This window comes from Lissotriton helveticus, chromosome 4_1, assembly GCF_964261635.1.
Source record: "Lissotriton helveticus chromosome 4_1, aLisHel1.1, whole genome shotgun sequence".
Taxonomy (NCBI): Eukaryota; Metazoa; Chordata; class Amphibia; order Caudata; family Salamandridae; genus Lissotriton; species Lissotriton helveticus.
The window spans coordinates 831324852-831343249 of NC_136063.1; the positions used below are offsets into that span (position 1 = coordinate 831324852).

Genomic DNA, 18398 nt, shown 5'->3' on the forward strand with positions numbered 1-18398 from the left:
GTAGCCGCTCTTCACCTTGGCAGGATGTGCCTGTCACATACACATTTGTTTTAAGAATCGGAGGCGTCTCAAACATAATGAATTACGTTCAAGGTCATTCTTCAGTGTGGTCAGTTTTTTAACTTTGGAGTAGATTTTCTACTTGAGCGGCAGCTTTCTCAGTGCGAATGGCTGCAAACTGACATGAGCGCCGGCATTGAAAAATGTCACCAGGAAGTATTCTAGCGCCCGAATATTGCATTGAGGACGCAAATTCTTGTTTGTGCTCGCCAACTTAACATTGGTGAGCCATGTCAGAGAACAAACTCTACCACGCAGTGGTTGGTGGAGTTTTTTCAGACCTCTGCGTTCCAAGCAGAATGGGGAGTGGGCAAAACTCTGTGAAGTCTGCCAGCATAGCGGAATTTTCACCAACCCCTAATTAAGATATTGTATCGTTTGGTTTTTAGGTCTCGCCTACGCAGCGAGCATGCGCTGCATAGGCAAAAGACCTTTAGCAATCGCTTCGGCTTTTCAACCAAAAACGTGCACGAGTTCCATTGCCTTCAATGGCAACGCATGCACGTTTGGCGATTCACTTGCGGGAGCGAGCGGCGCCATTTGGTAGCAATTATTGCTCCTGGCGCTGCTCGCTCCTGCAAGTGAAACGCTTTCACTTTTGCAGACACTTTTTTTTTACTTTTAGCGCGCGCGCGCTTGTTTCAGATGCTACCAGTCCCTCCCTTGTTTATACTGGTATTGCGATTGTTCTGTACTGACTAGAAAGAGCCCAAATAAATGTCAACAGTATTAAATTTAACTGACATGAGAACACTGCAATCACTCCAAGGAGCGTGGCTGTCATTAGCGCGGCAGGAGCGGTGGCAGCGGGGCCCAGCTGGTGTGTGGGCCCCAATTATGGCTGTCTTTCACTACCTAGCCGAGCAAGGGGGGCATTTTCCTTCCTACAATAGAGCTCATGGAACCCATGCAGTTCTCTACAGATGCTTTCCCATGCTCCTCCCGCCCCTGCACCCTCTGCGGCTGCAGGAAGCGTCCCAGGCTCTCCCGTTCAGTAGAAAAGGCCCATTCATGCCTCCCGGCGATGCCGCGCTAGCCCGGCTTATCAGCCCCACACCGGAGAGCACTGCGTTATTTTCAACGTACGAGCCACTTTCCGGACAGTTATCGCAAGGTAAATAAGAAAGTCGGCCCTGGAAAAACACAGAGTCTCCCGGCATTCTTACCTCCCAGGGACAATGGGGGGCCGCTTCTGTCATTGGCAGCGCCCGCGCCACCCTGATCCCCGGGCAGCGGCTGCCGCTCTGGGCCAGCTGCCTCCCCCGAGGAAAGCAAACAAACAGGATGGGATGAAGGCTTTGGCTCGCGCCCCGGAGGGCCTGTCCGTCTTCTCGTCAGTTTGGTCCTGTATTCTATATGTGTGCTTGCATAGAGGAGCATGTTTTTTCGTGTGTACCCCACTGCACGTTACTTGTGAGCTTGTGCATGAGTCACTGTGTATGTAAACGCTTGTGCGTGTTTGCTTGTGCAATAAATGTGTACAATGATGTGTGTATCACATTTTATGGCGTGTGTGCGCTGTGCGAATGTTGTGCTTGCGCCTTTGCGCATGCCTGTGTGTTTGTGTAGATTGTGTACGCCTTTGTACTTGGTATATAGCTCCGTAGTAGTGCTACAATGTGTAAAGTATGACTGTGACTTTCAACTGTGCGTTTGTGCATGTATACAAAAGCTTCTCGAACACCTTTGCATGGTGTGAATTATTATTTTTTATATAGGAATGACTGTGTGTATATAATGCTTGTTTAATGTATCCAGCAAAAACACATCAAAAGTGTATGTTCAGTTTATACTTTTCTAAGAAGTGTAGGGAATCTCTGCTTTTTTTCCTGCACACGCCAGATGCGTGTTCACACCGGCAGTATTTCAGAGTTAGCTATGCAGGTTTTGCAGAGGAGCGCGCACATATAATTGGGCCACTCTTCCCCCTGTATCAGATTGTCTTGAGAAGTGTTTGTATTAACTTCAGGACAAGCAATTAAAATCATGTTTCTTTTCTGATTCTCTCCACTTTCCCCGGAATCATGTGGCAAAAATCAATATTTCTGCTAGCACTGTCTCCTTCTACGCTGTGCGTCCACCCTGACGAGCTTGAGATTTTAAAATATCGAATTGCAAAGTCATGATTTATTAAGAATGTTTTTATTCGAATTTTACATATGCGTTTCTCGCCATATGCTGTTTTAAAATATGGAACAGGAGACGGATAGATTTGAATTGTGTTTGCACGGATCCACCAGTGTTGCATCTGGCTTCGTTAAAGTGGGGTGCTGGTAAAGAAATGCGTGAGAGAAGGGTTACGTTGAGGAAGGATTCGCCGAGTCCACGTGCGCAGCACTCTCCAGAGCTCCACAGGGTGCTGCTAGAATTGTAATGGATGGATCCGTCATCGCCAGAGGTTTCATTCACCTTCTGAGAGAATCCTTCCACTGCATAATGTACTGTAGCTGTCAGCGCCGCTGCTGTTTGTGCGGCTCTCTGGCCCTATCCCACTTCCTGCCAATCATCGTGAAGCTGGTGAAAAGCTGGAACTTAGGTGGCCTTATGCATTGCTAGGCGATTAAAGGCAAGCAGTCCCCATTAATAGGACGTGTAGAGAAAACACATGCTACCATTTTGTTTGTTTTTCAAAATCGCCAGAACAGTTGATCCTCACATATGAGAACACAGCCCACCCACAGTGACCATGTGCACTCATGGAAGGTTCAGAGGATGCTAACTAAGGCATTGCTCACAGATACCATCCCATCTCAAGAGCATATCCGAAACAAGCCTTTGCTTAGCCAATAGGTCTCGCCTTTGGGACCTTATAAGTGTTTAGTGATCCAGCACAATATCCTTGGTGCAACAACATCAACTGTTGCATGGCTAAACACTTATAAGGTCCCACAGGCAAGACCTATTGGCTATGCTAATGCTTGGTATTCACTTGAATCAATAACTATGTATATTAGTGCCATCCGTGCACACCGTGATGCGATTATGTTAGAGGGCATGTGAGGAAGTAAATGCATAAGGAACACATATGATTTCTCTTCACTTACGGACTTAAGATTACACAGACTCAGTGTGACACAGCAATGGATGATAATTAAGGCAAGACAATAAGCTAATAGCATAATCACTTAGACCAGTTTATTTTGGCTCCACGCCAGACTAAGAAAAAAGTTTAAAAATTGGGTGAAACGGAAAAGAGGAAAGATGTTCGGGTGGTTATTTAGAACTTCTCCTGATGCTGTGGTTGATAGAAAGATGAAACCATGCTTGCACCAGTTACATCAAGTTTTTACAATTCCTAAAATGGTTTCTGCAACCCATACAGACAGTACCCATACCATAGTGTGTATATATATATATTCACTGAAAAAACCATAGGTTATAGACCATATATAGTTAGGAATTAGCATTTAAAAAACCTTATTTTACTCACACAAAACCATTGAAATTCCATATATAGTTAGTTGCACTAACTATATATTGCGCACCCGCAATCCACTGCTGATGATGTCACATATTACATCATTCATGACATGGTCAGTGACATCACTGATGACATCACTGATGACATCTCAAATGACATCACTGATGACATCACTGATGACAACATCCAGTGACTATGTTTCTGTAAAGTTAAAATATGTCTTACATATTGAAGAATGAGTGGATGTATAAGTGTCTGGACGAAGGATTTAGTAGGTGCATGACTGAATGTATGAGTGAGTGATTAAATGTGTCTCACTGAGTGCATGGGTTAGTGACTAAAGTGTCTTAATTTGTGCATCATTATGTCTGTTGTTCTGTAAACTGCTGCATGTGTTGATCAGTAGCTATATGAGTAACTATATGGGTTATTGATTGATTGCCCAAGTATTTGCATGGGAGACTGAGTGTGTGTGTGGCTGGCTGGGAGGTGTGTGACTCTGTACAGATCAATGTGTACTTGTATCAATGATTGTATAAGAGAGTAAGTATGTGTTAGTATATGGTTGAAAACGTAAGGTGCTCTATGTTTAACTGTATAGAGTAGAAAATGGAAGTGTGATTGATTCTTTACAGGACTGACTAGGTGTGTGAGTAACTCCATGGATGAGTGGCAGAGTGTGAGTGTCTGTATAGGTGTATGAGTGCATATGATAGTGTTGTAAACATGAGTGATTGTATGTATGAATGATTGTATGGGTGAATGAGTGAATGTGTGTGTAGACGTAGGAATCAGTGAGTACGTATGTAGTAACTAGTATTGGTGTGTCAATGGTTTCAAAAATTATACTCTGTTTTTAACACTGGGTGAAACAGAGGTTATATTAAAATGTGAGGAGATGCATTGTATTGTCACATGAATGATATCATCAGTGATGTGGTCATTAATGTCAAATGAGATGTCATCAGTGATGTCATCAGTGATGTCATTTGAGATGTCATCAGTGATGTCATCAGTGATGTCACTGACCATGTCATGAATGATGTAATATGTGACATCATCAGCAGTGGATTGCGGGTGCGCAATATATAGTTAGTGCAACTAACTATATATGGAATTTCAATGGTTTTGTGTGAGTAAAATAAGGTTTTTTAAATGCTAATTCCTAACTATATATGGTATATAACCTATGGTTTTTTCAGTGAATTTTCAAGGTTTTGTAAATGCTAATTCCTAACTATATATGGTCTATAACCTATGGTTTTTTCAGTGAATTTCAATGGTTTTTTAATAGCAAATATCATAAGCTGTCGAATGTCAAGTACGTGGTAAGTGAAAACATTTTCGTGTTTATGCACACTGATCTGCTTTGAATGGTGCCCCCCCCCCTCATTTCTATTAGGAGTACTCTCTCTTTGCAGATAGTGAAAGGTAGTTAACGCAGGCCTTTGCCCCCGTTGTAATCCGTCGTGCCTGCTTCTCTCTCCATTTGATTGATTGTTATCCAAGTATTTACTGTTTTAGAATTAGTTCTCTTTGGTTCATTCTCTATTTACAAACAAACACAGAGTCGCAATACTCTGTTTAGTCTTTGCAGATAACGAAAAATCGTGTAAAAAAAAAGAAAAGGAATCGAGTAAAATCAGTAGGCCACTAATGGGATCTCTTTTTGACCTCGCTAAAATAGAAACATTAGGAACAACCCCTCATGACAAATACAAAACTAGTGAGATGAACTGAACTCCACACAATGATGGCTGCAAAACAGCTCGGCTCCGCCACCCACCCCGCCCAAAATAACGATAAATAGCGGCTGCCATGATTGGTTGCGGAATGGCCACAACGGAGCTACGAAATGGTGGTGCTCTCATGCTAACCCCAGCTTCAGTCTGAAACATCCAGAAACACTGTAGACTACCAATTCGATCAGTTCCGGTAGCGCCCCAATGTAACCCGGTAGAGAAGACCTAGCCCTCCCCTCTTTGACTGATGGTTCTTGTTGCCTGTCCCTTCTGTTGTCATTTAACAGAACTATTTAGCCTGCTGAAAGGGGTTGTGTTTCGACCGCTGGTTGGTGGAGACATTTTGACTATATTCTGGACCTGCGTTGTCGCGTAATGCGTCATATGACGCGCCGCGTTAGCGCATCCGGAAGTCATCCGGGGCGCGCAGCGCGTAACGTAAGCATAACAAGTCATGTGACTTGTTAATAAAACTTTTCATTGGTTCATTTTACTTTTCTTATTCTAATGATGAAAGCCTTGGTCATATCACCTAAAAATTACGCTTTTAATTACTTCCGAACATTCTTTTTTCTTAAATATATGTTATAATGTTCCAGGCTAATGTACTTTCCCGGAAATTTTACAACTGTCCTGCAAGTAAAATATATTCTTTTTTCGAGAAAAAGAGCGTTTCTTCGTCCCATGACGGAGCCGTTGAGCAAAAGAGGGTCGACCTGCTGTCTTAGTCGCCGATACGCCTGAATATGAGATTCTTATCGATCACTTTCTGTTGCAGGAATAGAAAACACAACAGCCCTTGACCATTTATCTTTACTGCGTTCCTTCGTATTATACCTTTTACCCTTCATGTAATTGGTCTGCTTTATTTCACTTGCCTTTTAATGATTCTAAAACAGTGACTATTATTAAAAACTTTACCAATGTATATACTACTACCATGTTTTCTTTTAAAAACCTTTATTGTGAAAATTTCATTATACAAATACGAGCCTATAACCACGTGGGCCTGCCACGGAGCAAACTGTAATCGTATATGATGAATAGACATTTACACTGTAGAGGAACGTAACGGGCGGGCCATTAGGTTGCAAGAACTAAGGTGTCTAACAGTTACGGAATCGGTGGACGTACATTTTATAATTAAAATACGACAGGGCCAGTTACAATAAAATTATCTAGATATACATTTGCGAGCAAGTACCATGGGTGACGTTAATTCGAATTTTCAACAGCACAGTAATCAATAACACATCAGAACTTAATATCAATAGGGATGTCGAAATATTCAATCAATTCTCGTCCCCGCCCGCCATGTGCTTCAAAACTGCATACGTATCTCGTGATTTCAAGGTTCTGCAACCAGTACACAACAAGGAGTTACGAGTCCCATTTATTCCGGCGCCATTTTGGGCGAGGACGGGCAGGTCCAGAATATACTCAAAATGTCTCTACCAACCATCGACTATGATGATGTTCATATGCTGTATTTATTAGAGTAACACTCATCTGTCCACATGAAATTAATTTACCACAATCTAAACATGTCATTTTAATCTTTCCAAAGTTCTTCTAAATATTTGGGACCGTTTCCCTTGCCTCTGAAGCTCTCAGTGCCACTTCTTTGATGAATGTACTAGCAGGTCAGGGGTTCTCCTCCAAATCTCTCTTTTATGCAGCACTATAATTAATTGGTGCCACCTCTCCATATGACGATGCATGGTATAGTTACCACAACTATATTTTTTTTCGGTTCCTCTGGAGAGTTCATTGTGGCAGATGAAGCGTGTAACGTACCGGGCATTTACCTTTTTTTGCATGTACAGGAAAGGAAAAAAAATCGAGCGTCCGAGTTCTAAGGTGTACCAGGGCCATTTTAGTGGACCAGGCCCAAATACAAAGAACAGGCCGCCATTTTGAGAGTCCTCTTGCAGCCGCCTGTCGCTGTAGCATCAAGAGCAGCCGAAACTCAGCTGAATGGCAACTGAAACGGTAAATGGGCGCCCCACTACATTTCAGCATTGTAGGATGACCACACCAGTACAGCAACTTGCTAGACATCACCTCGGTGCCATCCGGATCTCGGCGCCCCACTGCAGATGAAGTGCCTCTCAACTATGAAACCACCACGGTGACATCCGGATCTTGGCGCGTTGTGCTGCCTTCGGCCTATTCGCACATCGGTCCGCTACTGACGCCATCTCACAGGCTAATGGGGTGACCCACGCCGAGTTTCAGCATTGTAGGATGACCACACCAACTTGCTAGACATCACCTCGGTGCCATCCGAATCTTGGCATCTCAACGCCTAGTGGTATCTTCCATACAGAAAATCTTGTTACGCTGCCTTTGGCCCCATTCGCACATCAGTCCGCAACTTAGACATCACCTCGGTGCCATCCGGATCTTGGCATCTCAGCGCCTTGTGGTGTCAGTCAGAAAATATTGTTGCGCTGCCTTTGGCCCCATTCGCACATCAGTCCGCTACTGACACCATCTCACAGGCCAATAGGGCGCCCCACGCCGACTTTTACCATTGTACGATGGCCACACCAGTGGCACAACTTGCTAGACATCACCTCGGTGCCATCCGAATCTTGGCATCTCAACGCCTAGTGGTATCTTCCATACAGAAAATCTTGTTACGCTACCTTTGGCCCCATTCGCACATCGGTCCGCAACTTAGACATCACCTCGGTGCCATCCGGATCTTGGCATCTCAGCGCCTTGTGGTGTCTTCTACTCCGAAAATATAGTAGAAAATATTGTTGCGCTGCCTTTGGCCCTATTCACACATCAGTCCGCTACTGACACCATCTCACAGGCCAACAGGGCGCCCCACGCCGACTTTTACCATTGTACGATGGCCACACCAGTGCCACAACTTGCTAGACACCACCTCAGTGCCATCCGGATCTTGGCATCTCAGCGCCTTGTGGTGTCTTCAAATCAGAAAATATTGTTGCGCTGCCTTTGGCCCCATTCGCACATCGGTCCGCTACTGACGCCATCTCACAGGCCAACGGGGCGCCCCACGCCGACTTTCAACATTGTAGGATGGCCACAGAAGTGCGACAACTTACTAGACATCACCTCGGTGCCATCCGAATCTTGGCATCTCAACGCCTAGTGGTATCTTCCATACAGAAAATCTTGTTACGCTACCTTTGGCCCCATTCGCACATCGGTCCGCAACTTAGACATCACCTCGGTGCCATCCGGATCTTGGCATCTCAGCGCCTTGTGGTGTCTTCTACTCCGAAAATATAGTAGAAAATATTGTTGCGCTGCCTTTGGCCCCATTCACACATCAGTCCGCTACTGACACCATCTCACAGGCCAACGGGGCGCCCCACGCCGACTTTCAGCATTGTAGGATGGCCACACCAGTGCGGCAACTTACTAGACACCACCTCGGTGCCATCCGGATCTTGGCGCGTTGTGCTGCCTTCGGCCTATTCGCACATCGGTCCGCTACTGACGCAAACTCACAGGCCAACGGGGCGCCCCACGCCGACTTACAGCATTGTTGGATGGCCACACCAGTGCGGCAACTTACTAGACACCACCTCGGTGCCATCCGGATCTTGGCGCGTTGTGCTGCCTTCGGCCTATTCGCACATCGGTCCGCTACTGACGCAAACTCACAAGCCAACGGGGCGCCCCACGCCGACTTTCAGCATTGTAGGATGGCCACACCAGTGCTGCAACTTGCTGGACACCACCTCGGTGCCATCCGGATCTTGGCGCGTTGTATTGCCTTCGGCCTATTCGCACATCGGTCCGCTACTGACGCCGCCTCACGTACCAACGTATTTTCTCCGCATTTTACACCCTATGCCGCATAACAGGTCATGTGACTTGTTTATAAAACTTTTCATTGGTTCATTTTACTTTTGGTTTCCTAATGATGGAAGGCTTGATCATGTGACCTAAAAACAACACTTTTCATTGGATGAAAACTTTTTTTTTTTCCCAAACGATGAAAGCCGCACCTTGTTTCTGGATGTTTCAGACTGAAGCTGGCGTCAGCATGAGAGCACCACCATCTCGTAGCTCAGTCGTGGTCATTCCGCGAGCAATCATGGCAGCCGCTCCCCACCAGAAGCCTGCAGGAGTCGGAGCCCCCAAAACTTTTGATGAATTCTCAAGGCGGAGGGGACGCTTTCGAGAATGGGGTCCAAGACCTAGCAGACAAGCGTCCGATTTCCAAGGTGTCCCAGGGCCATTTCAGTGGACCAGGCCCAAAAAGGAAAGAGCCTGCCGCCATTTTGAGACTCCTGTGACAGCCGCCTATGGCTGCACCGCAAGAGTGGGCGCAACTCAGCTGAATTGCGGCATTTGACACAGTGGACCAAAAACGGACGGAATGGCAACTGAAACGGTAAAGGGGCGCCCCACTACAACAGATGACACTCCACCTGGAGAGGCCCGTTCACACCGCCTCCCCCGGGGCGCCCCACGCCGTTATTCGGAGCAGCATTGTAGGATACCAAAACCAGTGCGGCAACTTACTGGACATCACCTTGGTGCCATCGTTCTGCTGCCTTGGAACTATTCGCGCAACAGTTTGCTACTGATGACCCACCCCCCGCGACGCCCCATGCCGTTATTTGCTGGGTGGCAACTTACTAGACATCACTTTCGTGTCATCTAGATTTCGGCGCGTTCTGCTGCCTTGGAACTATTCGCACAACAGTTTGCTACTGATGACCCACCCCCCGCGACGCCCCACGCCGGAAATCTGGACGTTGTGCTGCGTTGGGACTATTCGCACAGCCGACCGCTACTTCGTTGTTTTTCCCTAAAAATGTTTATATGTTATTACTATTTTTGTTTTCTTGTATATATTTATAAATTATTAAAGTTTTATAATCTTACTACTTTGTCGGAGTGCTATATATATTTAATGTGACACATAATTGTAAAAACTTTGATGTACAAAGAGTCATCCCTGGAATCTTCCGCTTCAGGCTCGGTCCCCTCCCCAATCACAATACAGGATGCTTTTCAGATAATAGCAACGCTTCTGCTGTGCCGGATCTCATCGAGTGTGGGCCTTGATCTACTATAACTCCTTTCAAGAGGGGTGATTCTTTACAGCTGTGGCCATAAACTACATCTGCAGGGCTAGCTGATACCCTAGGACCAGCCTGGACAATCGGACACAGAGGAAAAGGAGTGTCAGAGGGTGCAGTAGTGAATAGGGCGAAAGGGAGGTGTCGGGCGGGCACAGGGTGTGATTCTCAGGGAAGAGCAGCGCAGATGGGGGGAGGTTTATTACCCATGCATAAGACAGAGAGCGGGGGTGACCACTGCCTGGGGGAGATGCTTGCGAGGGTGGGGAGCCATGCTAAGGATCGACAGCGTGCACAGAGTGGATCTGGTCAAGGCATCTAAAATGGCTGCCGTGCACGACAAAAGTGTGGCATTTGAAAAAAGACAAGATGGCGCAGACAATGTTTTTCAACACTTCCTGATTTCCTTCGAATCGAACGTTAACAGACGTTGGGGCATATTACCAAAGTTAAGCGATATTTATCCCTAACGATGCTTAGCAACGATTTTTTTACCGTCAGAAATTATCGCAGATAAACCTTGCTATTATCAAGGTTTATCGGAAATACGATAAAAAACGACCGCAATGCATTAATATCGCTGAAAACTCAGCGATATTCATGCATTACCGAGCTAATGCTCTTAGCCATGTTATCCACCTTCCATTGGATAACATGGCTAAGAACTGCTCAGGGCAGGTGGTAGCTTTTGGAGATATTCGCGCTTATCTCGAATATTTCCAAAAGTTGATAATAGGAGATAGCGATGTTAGCGACTGTTTCCAGTCGCTAACATCTTGGCATGCCCACTTTCCATGTCATTAGTGATAAATATCACTCACATGCAAAGTGGGGCCCAAGATGGTCGCTATCTTCTACTAGCCGTCGCTAACTGGTGTTAGCAACAGCTAGGTAATACACATATAATTTTATCTCCGCGAAGCGGAGCGCTGTTACAGATATATATCTTGTTTTTGAACGTTAATTTCTCAAAATGCACTGAAGCACATATATTGAGACCTAGCAAAGGCACATCGGGCTACCAGTCCCTACAATTTTGCCAAGTTTCGTGCAAATCCATTCAGCTGTTCGATCCTACCGAGAGACAAGATGGCGGCCGCTACGGACTGTTTGGAATGTTTACAGACACCGGAGAGCCAATCAGCTTCGCTTCGCAAAGCTCCGTAACGCGAAAAGTACGCGAAGCGGTGCGGTGTTACAGATATATATCTTTTTTTGAACGTTAATTTCTCAAAATCCACTGGAGCACATATATTGAGACCTAGCAAAGGCACATCGGGCTACCAGTCCCTAATATTTTACCAAGTTTCGTGCAAATCCATTCAGCCGTTCGATTATTATTATTCTTTTTTTTTTTTGCCCCGCGGGGCCCTTTTAAAACCTCCACATCAAACCTAGGGGGTCAGCGAGGATCTACTATTCCCCCTTATGGTCATTTGCCCCTTCGCTTTCGCCTCCTCTTGTCTCTCGATCCTACCGAGAGACAAGATGGCGGCCGCTACGGACTGTTTGGAATGTTGACAGACGCCGGAGAACCAATCAGCTTCGCTTCACAAAGCTCCGTTGCGCGAAAAGTACGCGTCCTGGGCCGCTGCCCAGTCCGCTGTTACAGATATATATCTTTTTTTAAACGTTAATTTCTCAAAATCCACTGGAGCACATATATTGAGACCTACAAAAGGCACATCGGGCTACCAGTCCCTACAATTTTGCCAAGTTTCGTGCAAATCCATTCAGCCGTTCGCGCTAAAAGTGAGGCCAACCGCCCTATGGAAATTAACATGGGAAAAACGCGTTTTGGGACCCCCCTTTTTTCTCGGCCCCCCCTTGACGAACCCCCCCAAAATTTTCAGGGGCTGCTCAGAAACAACATTTTCCATTTTCCTGAAAATTTCAGCCAATTCCGTCCACAAACGCCAAAGTTATTAGACATAGAATTTTCAAAAAACCCATAGAGAAAAAATCCTAACTATATATACCTACTGGCGACCGCCAGTAGGTAATATATATATATATAACTATAAATATATATATATTGGTTTGCAAAATCCCATTCCATTCGCAAAAGGTTTTTGCAAATGGAATAATATTTCTCTTGTGGAGTAATGGGTGGCCTGTTGACATAGTTAGTGCTCATTAAACAAGAATCTGGTTTGTGGGCTTCACTGTTTACCTCTGCATGTTATTCTAGTGTGGTATCTTGGATTTGCCAGTAGTAGAGACTCACCAGGAAATTAACTTCAAATTTCAACGATCATATTATCATAATATGGGGCGTATTGGCTAGTATAAATCTTGCCCCTCGCCCTTAACACCTTGGGAGCTTGTAAACATACCTCCCCAGTGCTGCGCTGTCCATTATCCAGTGCTGAACTGGACGTCCAGCGGTCGCACGCAGCACTGGGGAGGTAGTGCCCGTGACGACCGTTGGCCGACGGCAGCACCTAAAGGGTTAAGTAGTTAAGCATTTTACAAATAGCAGGAAAGTAGAGGTCATTGTTTTATTTTTATTCGAGGAGATAATATATTCTTTTCCATTTCTATATATTGCCAAATCATTTTACCATCACTGTTTTTATAAGCCTAGTTATTTATTTTGGATTTCTGAAATAATTTGTCTGTGGTATAAAAATCAGAATATAAGCAATGCCTATTCAACTTGGTTTGCAGTATATAACTTATCCAAAAATGGGGGGGAGGGGCAACTACAGAATGGCCAATGATGTTTGTAGGTGACAACCTCTTATGGGGCTAGTGATTCGTATTTTGAAGAGAGAAGCACTATTGATAGATTGGATGTCTGATCGATAGGGGTGGTGGGGGGCACATTTCCACCTACCATCTACATTATTACATTTAGGCTTGGTTTTATTTGTTTTAATTCTGTTGTTGTTTTGCTTTTAGGGACAAGATGCCATGGAGTGGGTGATTGACAAACTGAATAATGAATACGAGGAACTATCGTCCTTGAAGCAGGAAGATGTGAAAGCCTCAGTGGCAGCTGCCTCAGCAGAAACTTAACCCAAGATGTTAACAGTGAGACTCCTGGCTCTCAGTGTCTTCAGCACACAGACCCGGTCTTTTGTTTCTGATTCAGTTTTTTTGTATGCAGAGATATTTTGATCTGGAACAGTTATTTGTATTTTTGTACAACAGATATTTTTATGAGAAGAATATCAAGTATGGTGAAACTTCTACGCTCCAGCAAACCTTTCCTTTAGGCATCCAAGTGGATGAGCTGTTGACCAGAACCTATCAATGGTGGCCCTCAGAGGACTTCCCAAAGAGATCTCCAGCCTCGAACACGCTTGTTTGTTCTGAAGCATGCCTGCATGCGGCCATAGAAACTCACAAAGGTGACATCATCATCAGACAAAAGGAGTCCTGCATAACTTAGACCTCCATCTTTGGTTCCTTCGTTTAATTGAGTTTGGAAATAACACCACTGTGAGGCTTTGCTTATGTCGTATGGATTTTCCAAACAGTAGTTTAATTTTGCTTGGAGATGAAAAAAATGCATGTCAAGTGGGGGTGACGTCGCATGTTGGAACTTGTCTTTCTCAGTGTGTTTTGCGATTCTTGCAATACAGTAGCAAACGGTGCTTTGACTCTGGACTTTTCCAATCCAGGCACCCTTGATAAACAGATGTTAGAGGTCAGTGCAAAGGTCATGCTAAATAGAGCATGGTTTGCTTGAGTGTGCTCAAGTAAACCCAATCTGTCGAAGTATGTTAGGCTCTTGAAATGATAGCGCTCATCCTTCCTCAATAACTTTAAAAACAGAAATGCACTGAGTGTCTTACGGGGCTACATCCAGCCTGACACTTCTACAGAGTTGGGTCTTGAAATGTCGTGAATTTTTTTTATAATTATTTAATAACACAACTACTAGCTCCCAGGTGAGTTTTTGTACGGGTATAATATTTGTCATATTATTTAACTGGCCTAACATTATTAGGCAGAAGTAGAATATTTATTTTGTAAAGATTGTATGTTAGGACAGGCTTTTATATTATACATCATTAAGTTATTGTCACCGTTGGGTCCCTCAAGTTGAATTAGATTTAATACAAGTCAAAACCCCTTTATAAGCTGCTGAGAAGTGTGTGTGGTCGACCCAGGTACTCATCAGGGGCCTAGCCCAACGACAACACATAGAATAGGACGACAGATGAGAGCTGCCATTTACTTCCAGTCCTTCAGATCCGCTGTGCTGGACAGCTGTTTTATTCATCAGTTAGTATTTTCCAGAATAAAATAGGCAGGGCTCTGGAGCACCCTGTTTTACCCCCTACAATAAGAACAGTACTCCCAACAGAAAAACAAAACTACCCAGTAAGGACACAGCATGCTTATAATTTCAGATCAGTGTCATAGGCTGCACAGGACCGTAAGGAAGAGAGCTCCTTCCTGTCTGGTATGAAGAAACCACCTAAGGCAAAAAGGTCTTATTTCATTTACTTAACGTAGCCGCAATACAACAGTATGAACGCAATAAAGAAATATCCACGTTATCAAATGAAGATAGATATTTGCTCTCTTGGTCATCATTCCAGCAGAAATTGGAATTTAAATTCGTCTTAAATAAAACATTTTCAAGAGTAAGAAGCACATTGCCCTCACTTCCAAATGCTACTCCTGGATCTTTGTCAAAACAGCTGTCTAGGTGCACTATTAGTGCTTTACCTCTGGTGCTGATGAAACCGAGCCCTGCCCTTTCACCTTTTCACATTGATGCGGTAGTGTGATCACAGGAGAAGGAGTCCCGCTCTCTCAGCAATACGGTTTGAGGTTAGATCAAAATTAATGATTTGAAAGTTGTTAAAAATAAAAAATAAACATGCCACCCAGAAGCGGCAACTTGAGTCTCTAATCAAATAAGTAACGAATGTGTCTCCACGTCACCTATTTCTACTTAGTTATGTAAAACGTCATGCTCTTACTTTGCAAGGCAGGCAAATACGCCATTGCTGGAAGTAACATGCACAATATCAAGCAATAAACACATTTTCTTTGGGATCAATTTGTTTATAGGCTTTTAAGTGAACATATCTTTGCACTGCACTTATTCACAAAGGGGCATATTTATGAGTTCTGGCGCATCTCTGCAAATCAGCAGGGATGCGCCAGAACTGATGCGTCACGCAATTCCATCCTTGCGGCACCACAGATGTGCCGCATTTACAATGCGGCGCACCATGGTGCAAGGAAGGGCAGATGCGTGACGCATCTTGTGGTGTATGGGCGGCGCATTGCTGGAGTAGCGTCGCAAGTGCGACGCAACTCCTGCAATGTACAGAGGCCACCCATACATAATGTGGTGTGTCACTCCTTACGCCTACATAACGTGGCGCAAGTCCGACATAAATCTGCCCCAAACTCTTTTTCTCTTTCTATATATTTTCTAAAAAGGTAGCAGTTTGCACTGTTTTGCTTAGTGTCTGAGATCTTGTTTTTTGTCTGTCCCTAAAAACAGGTGCTTCTTTAGCCACACTTTGCTCACCAGGTGAACAAGCATTTACAATGCAATGGTTTCGCCTTTTGAAAAGTTTGAGCTATTGGCATTGTAAATGACAAAATTTGTATTTATGTGTTGGTTTTGTAAACAGAAAATAAATGGCATTGTCATTTACAATGCCAATAGTTTAATCTCTGCCAAATGCCACACAAAAACACACAGACCCACACACACACAGACCCACACACACCAACAGAGCCCCACACACACACATTTACACTTTGTGTAACTACCCATTCCACCCCGCCCACACACACATAGTACATCTGTGTGACTACCACACAAACACATAGTACACTTATGTGACTACCCATTCCACCCCCGCCCACATACATATTATAATTTGTGTGATTACCCATTCCACCCTCGCGCACACACAAACAAATATTACACTTGGAATGTATTTTTTCCAATCCACTTTGAGCGCACTGAAATATATTATTACATATATACCCTTCGACCCTCAGTGCGTAAATGAAAAAAAGCAGCAATATGTACACGCCAACCCACACAAACACAGAGAAACACACCAAACACAAACACAAAAAATAAATACTGACATGGACACCTTACCACACAGATGCAAATACACCCAAGCATACAGAAATACAAACGGAAAGAGAAACACGTGCGTAGACATATACGCAGGTGAAGAGAAAACGCACAAAACGAGACACACAAATATAACACTGACTTCAAACGTAGGCAGCCCGCGATTAAAAAATAAAAGCAGAGAAGTACACCCACGGGTCCATTTAACTCGCATGTCCAACTCTTTGCGTAGCCAACTTCCTGTGTCAGAGCCTTCACCGGCGAGGGGAAGTGGGTTCCACCCCTACAGGACACTGGCTCTTCTCAAATGAGCCTAACTTTTATGGCCGATTAACAAAGGAAAACTGCATCTTGTATTGTTCTGTTGAGTCTTTGAAACATCCACATTTATACAGAAATAAAAGTGACTCAACCTTTTGGCATTAACTTGAAACTCCCCCTGGCCTGGGAGGGATGCAGCGCTCACAGCCACTAACTTTGTGGCCGTGAAATGTCTGGGTAAACACTGAAAACACTTCCTCGGGGCAGCGTCTCCCGCCACCAGTCCAAATCGAAACTAAAAGTGCAGAACGGGCTAATTTTAGTGTTTGAACTTGTAAATCTTCGGAGGAACGCGCTGGATGGGCTGGTTAGGCCCCGTTACCAGCTCACATGAAGATCACATCACACGCCGCTCGGTGAACACAACGAAGTAAGGAACGCGGCCATATTACAGCTGGCGCCATTTTCAGGCAGTATCTAATAACGGGTCGATATTGTTTCTGAAGCAGCAAAGGGGAGCGATTATCGATGAACTGACGGAGCAGGGCCCTCTGCTTTACACTACTAGCGGGAGGGGGACGGGCACACGGACAGCGGGAGGGGGACGGGCACACGGACAGCGGGAGGGGGATGGGCTCACGGACAGCGGGAGGGGGACAGGCTCACGGACAGCGGGAGGGGGACAGGCTCATGGACAGCGGGAGGGGGACGGGCTCACGGACAGCGGGAGAGGGGGACGGGCACACGGACAGGGAGGGGGCGGGAACGGGAGTAAAATATGCCGCTTACCTGCTAGCAACTCTAAATCACGCAGCCCACCCCTGCAAGGCACACATTGGTAATGAAACCAACATGCCGATACGAAGAGAAAAAAAAAGCACCGCCCACCGCCGCATGACGTGGGCAAAATGCGAAAAACTGTCGGGAACGCCCACGAATCTGGTCCGGCCATGACGGACAGATCTCTGTTCCAATGGCTAGCCTCCATTTATGGAGCTAGCCAATGGAACAGAGAGGCGGCACAAACATCCATACTGTAACTCATAAGATTTCGCCTGCGGGAAAGTCTGCTGCGCAGCTTTCGGCGAGGCGAAACCTAAAAAGTCGTTTTGAATAAGTGATTCTTCCCTGTGATTGTGGTGGTTTTAACTGGTGAATCAGCTTCAATTCGCCTCTGCTGATTCCCACTTCCCTGACCTGCCTCCTCCATTAATCTCAGTTAGTCAAAGCCGAGCAATCCCCTGATATATCACAGCCAAACATGCAATATCTGTTTTACTGCAATGTTACTCAACGGGGGAATCCTCGCAGTTCACCTGAAGTACTGGTTATCCGACGGTCTCTATCTCATCCACAGCGATGCTACTCAAGGAAAGTAGGTTCACGGAAACACATCTATAGTGTGAGATGCCTGGACCCTCTCATTGGATAAGCCTGGTAGAGGCCCAGGGTCGCTATAAAATGATTATTTACGCTAGGTGCAAACTACATGAAAGCTTCTCATAGGCTTACTAGTGAAAACATTTGCTCCTGCGATTTGGCCCCTTCTCTTCTTCACTACTTCACATCTGTTGTCCACATCTATTGTCATTTCTCTATCTCTTTAGCCGTCATTTCCAAATGACTAACAGTGTCCTTTTTTTTCCCCGCCATCTTGTACTGATGTTATAACATACTTCTCAGGTCCAGCTGATACTAGAATGTTCTGCACAACCGCATTCACACAGACAGCTGTTATACAGGCCCACAAAATAAAATTAATTAGG

The 18398-nt window shown here is 45.0% G+C and overlaps 1 protein-coding gene across 1 annotated transcript in view; it reads left to right on the forward strand.

Moving 5' to 3' along the window:
• The window catches only part of PRELID3A (PRELI domain containing 3A), a 273033-nt gene extending 257872 nt beyond the window's left edge, over positions 1-15161 (forward strand). Inside the window, exon 6 of the mRNA XM_078685696.1 lies at positions 13206-15161. Coding sequence (XP_078541822.1) covers positions 13206-13322 — 117 coding nt within the window. The 3' untranslated portion in view covers positions 13323-15161. The remainder of the gene's footprint in view (positions 1-13205) is intronic.
• Positions 15162-18398: the final 3237 nt, after the last annotated feature.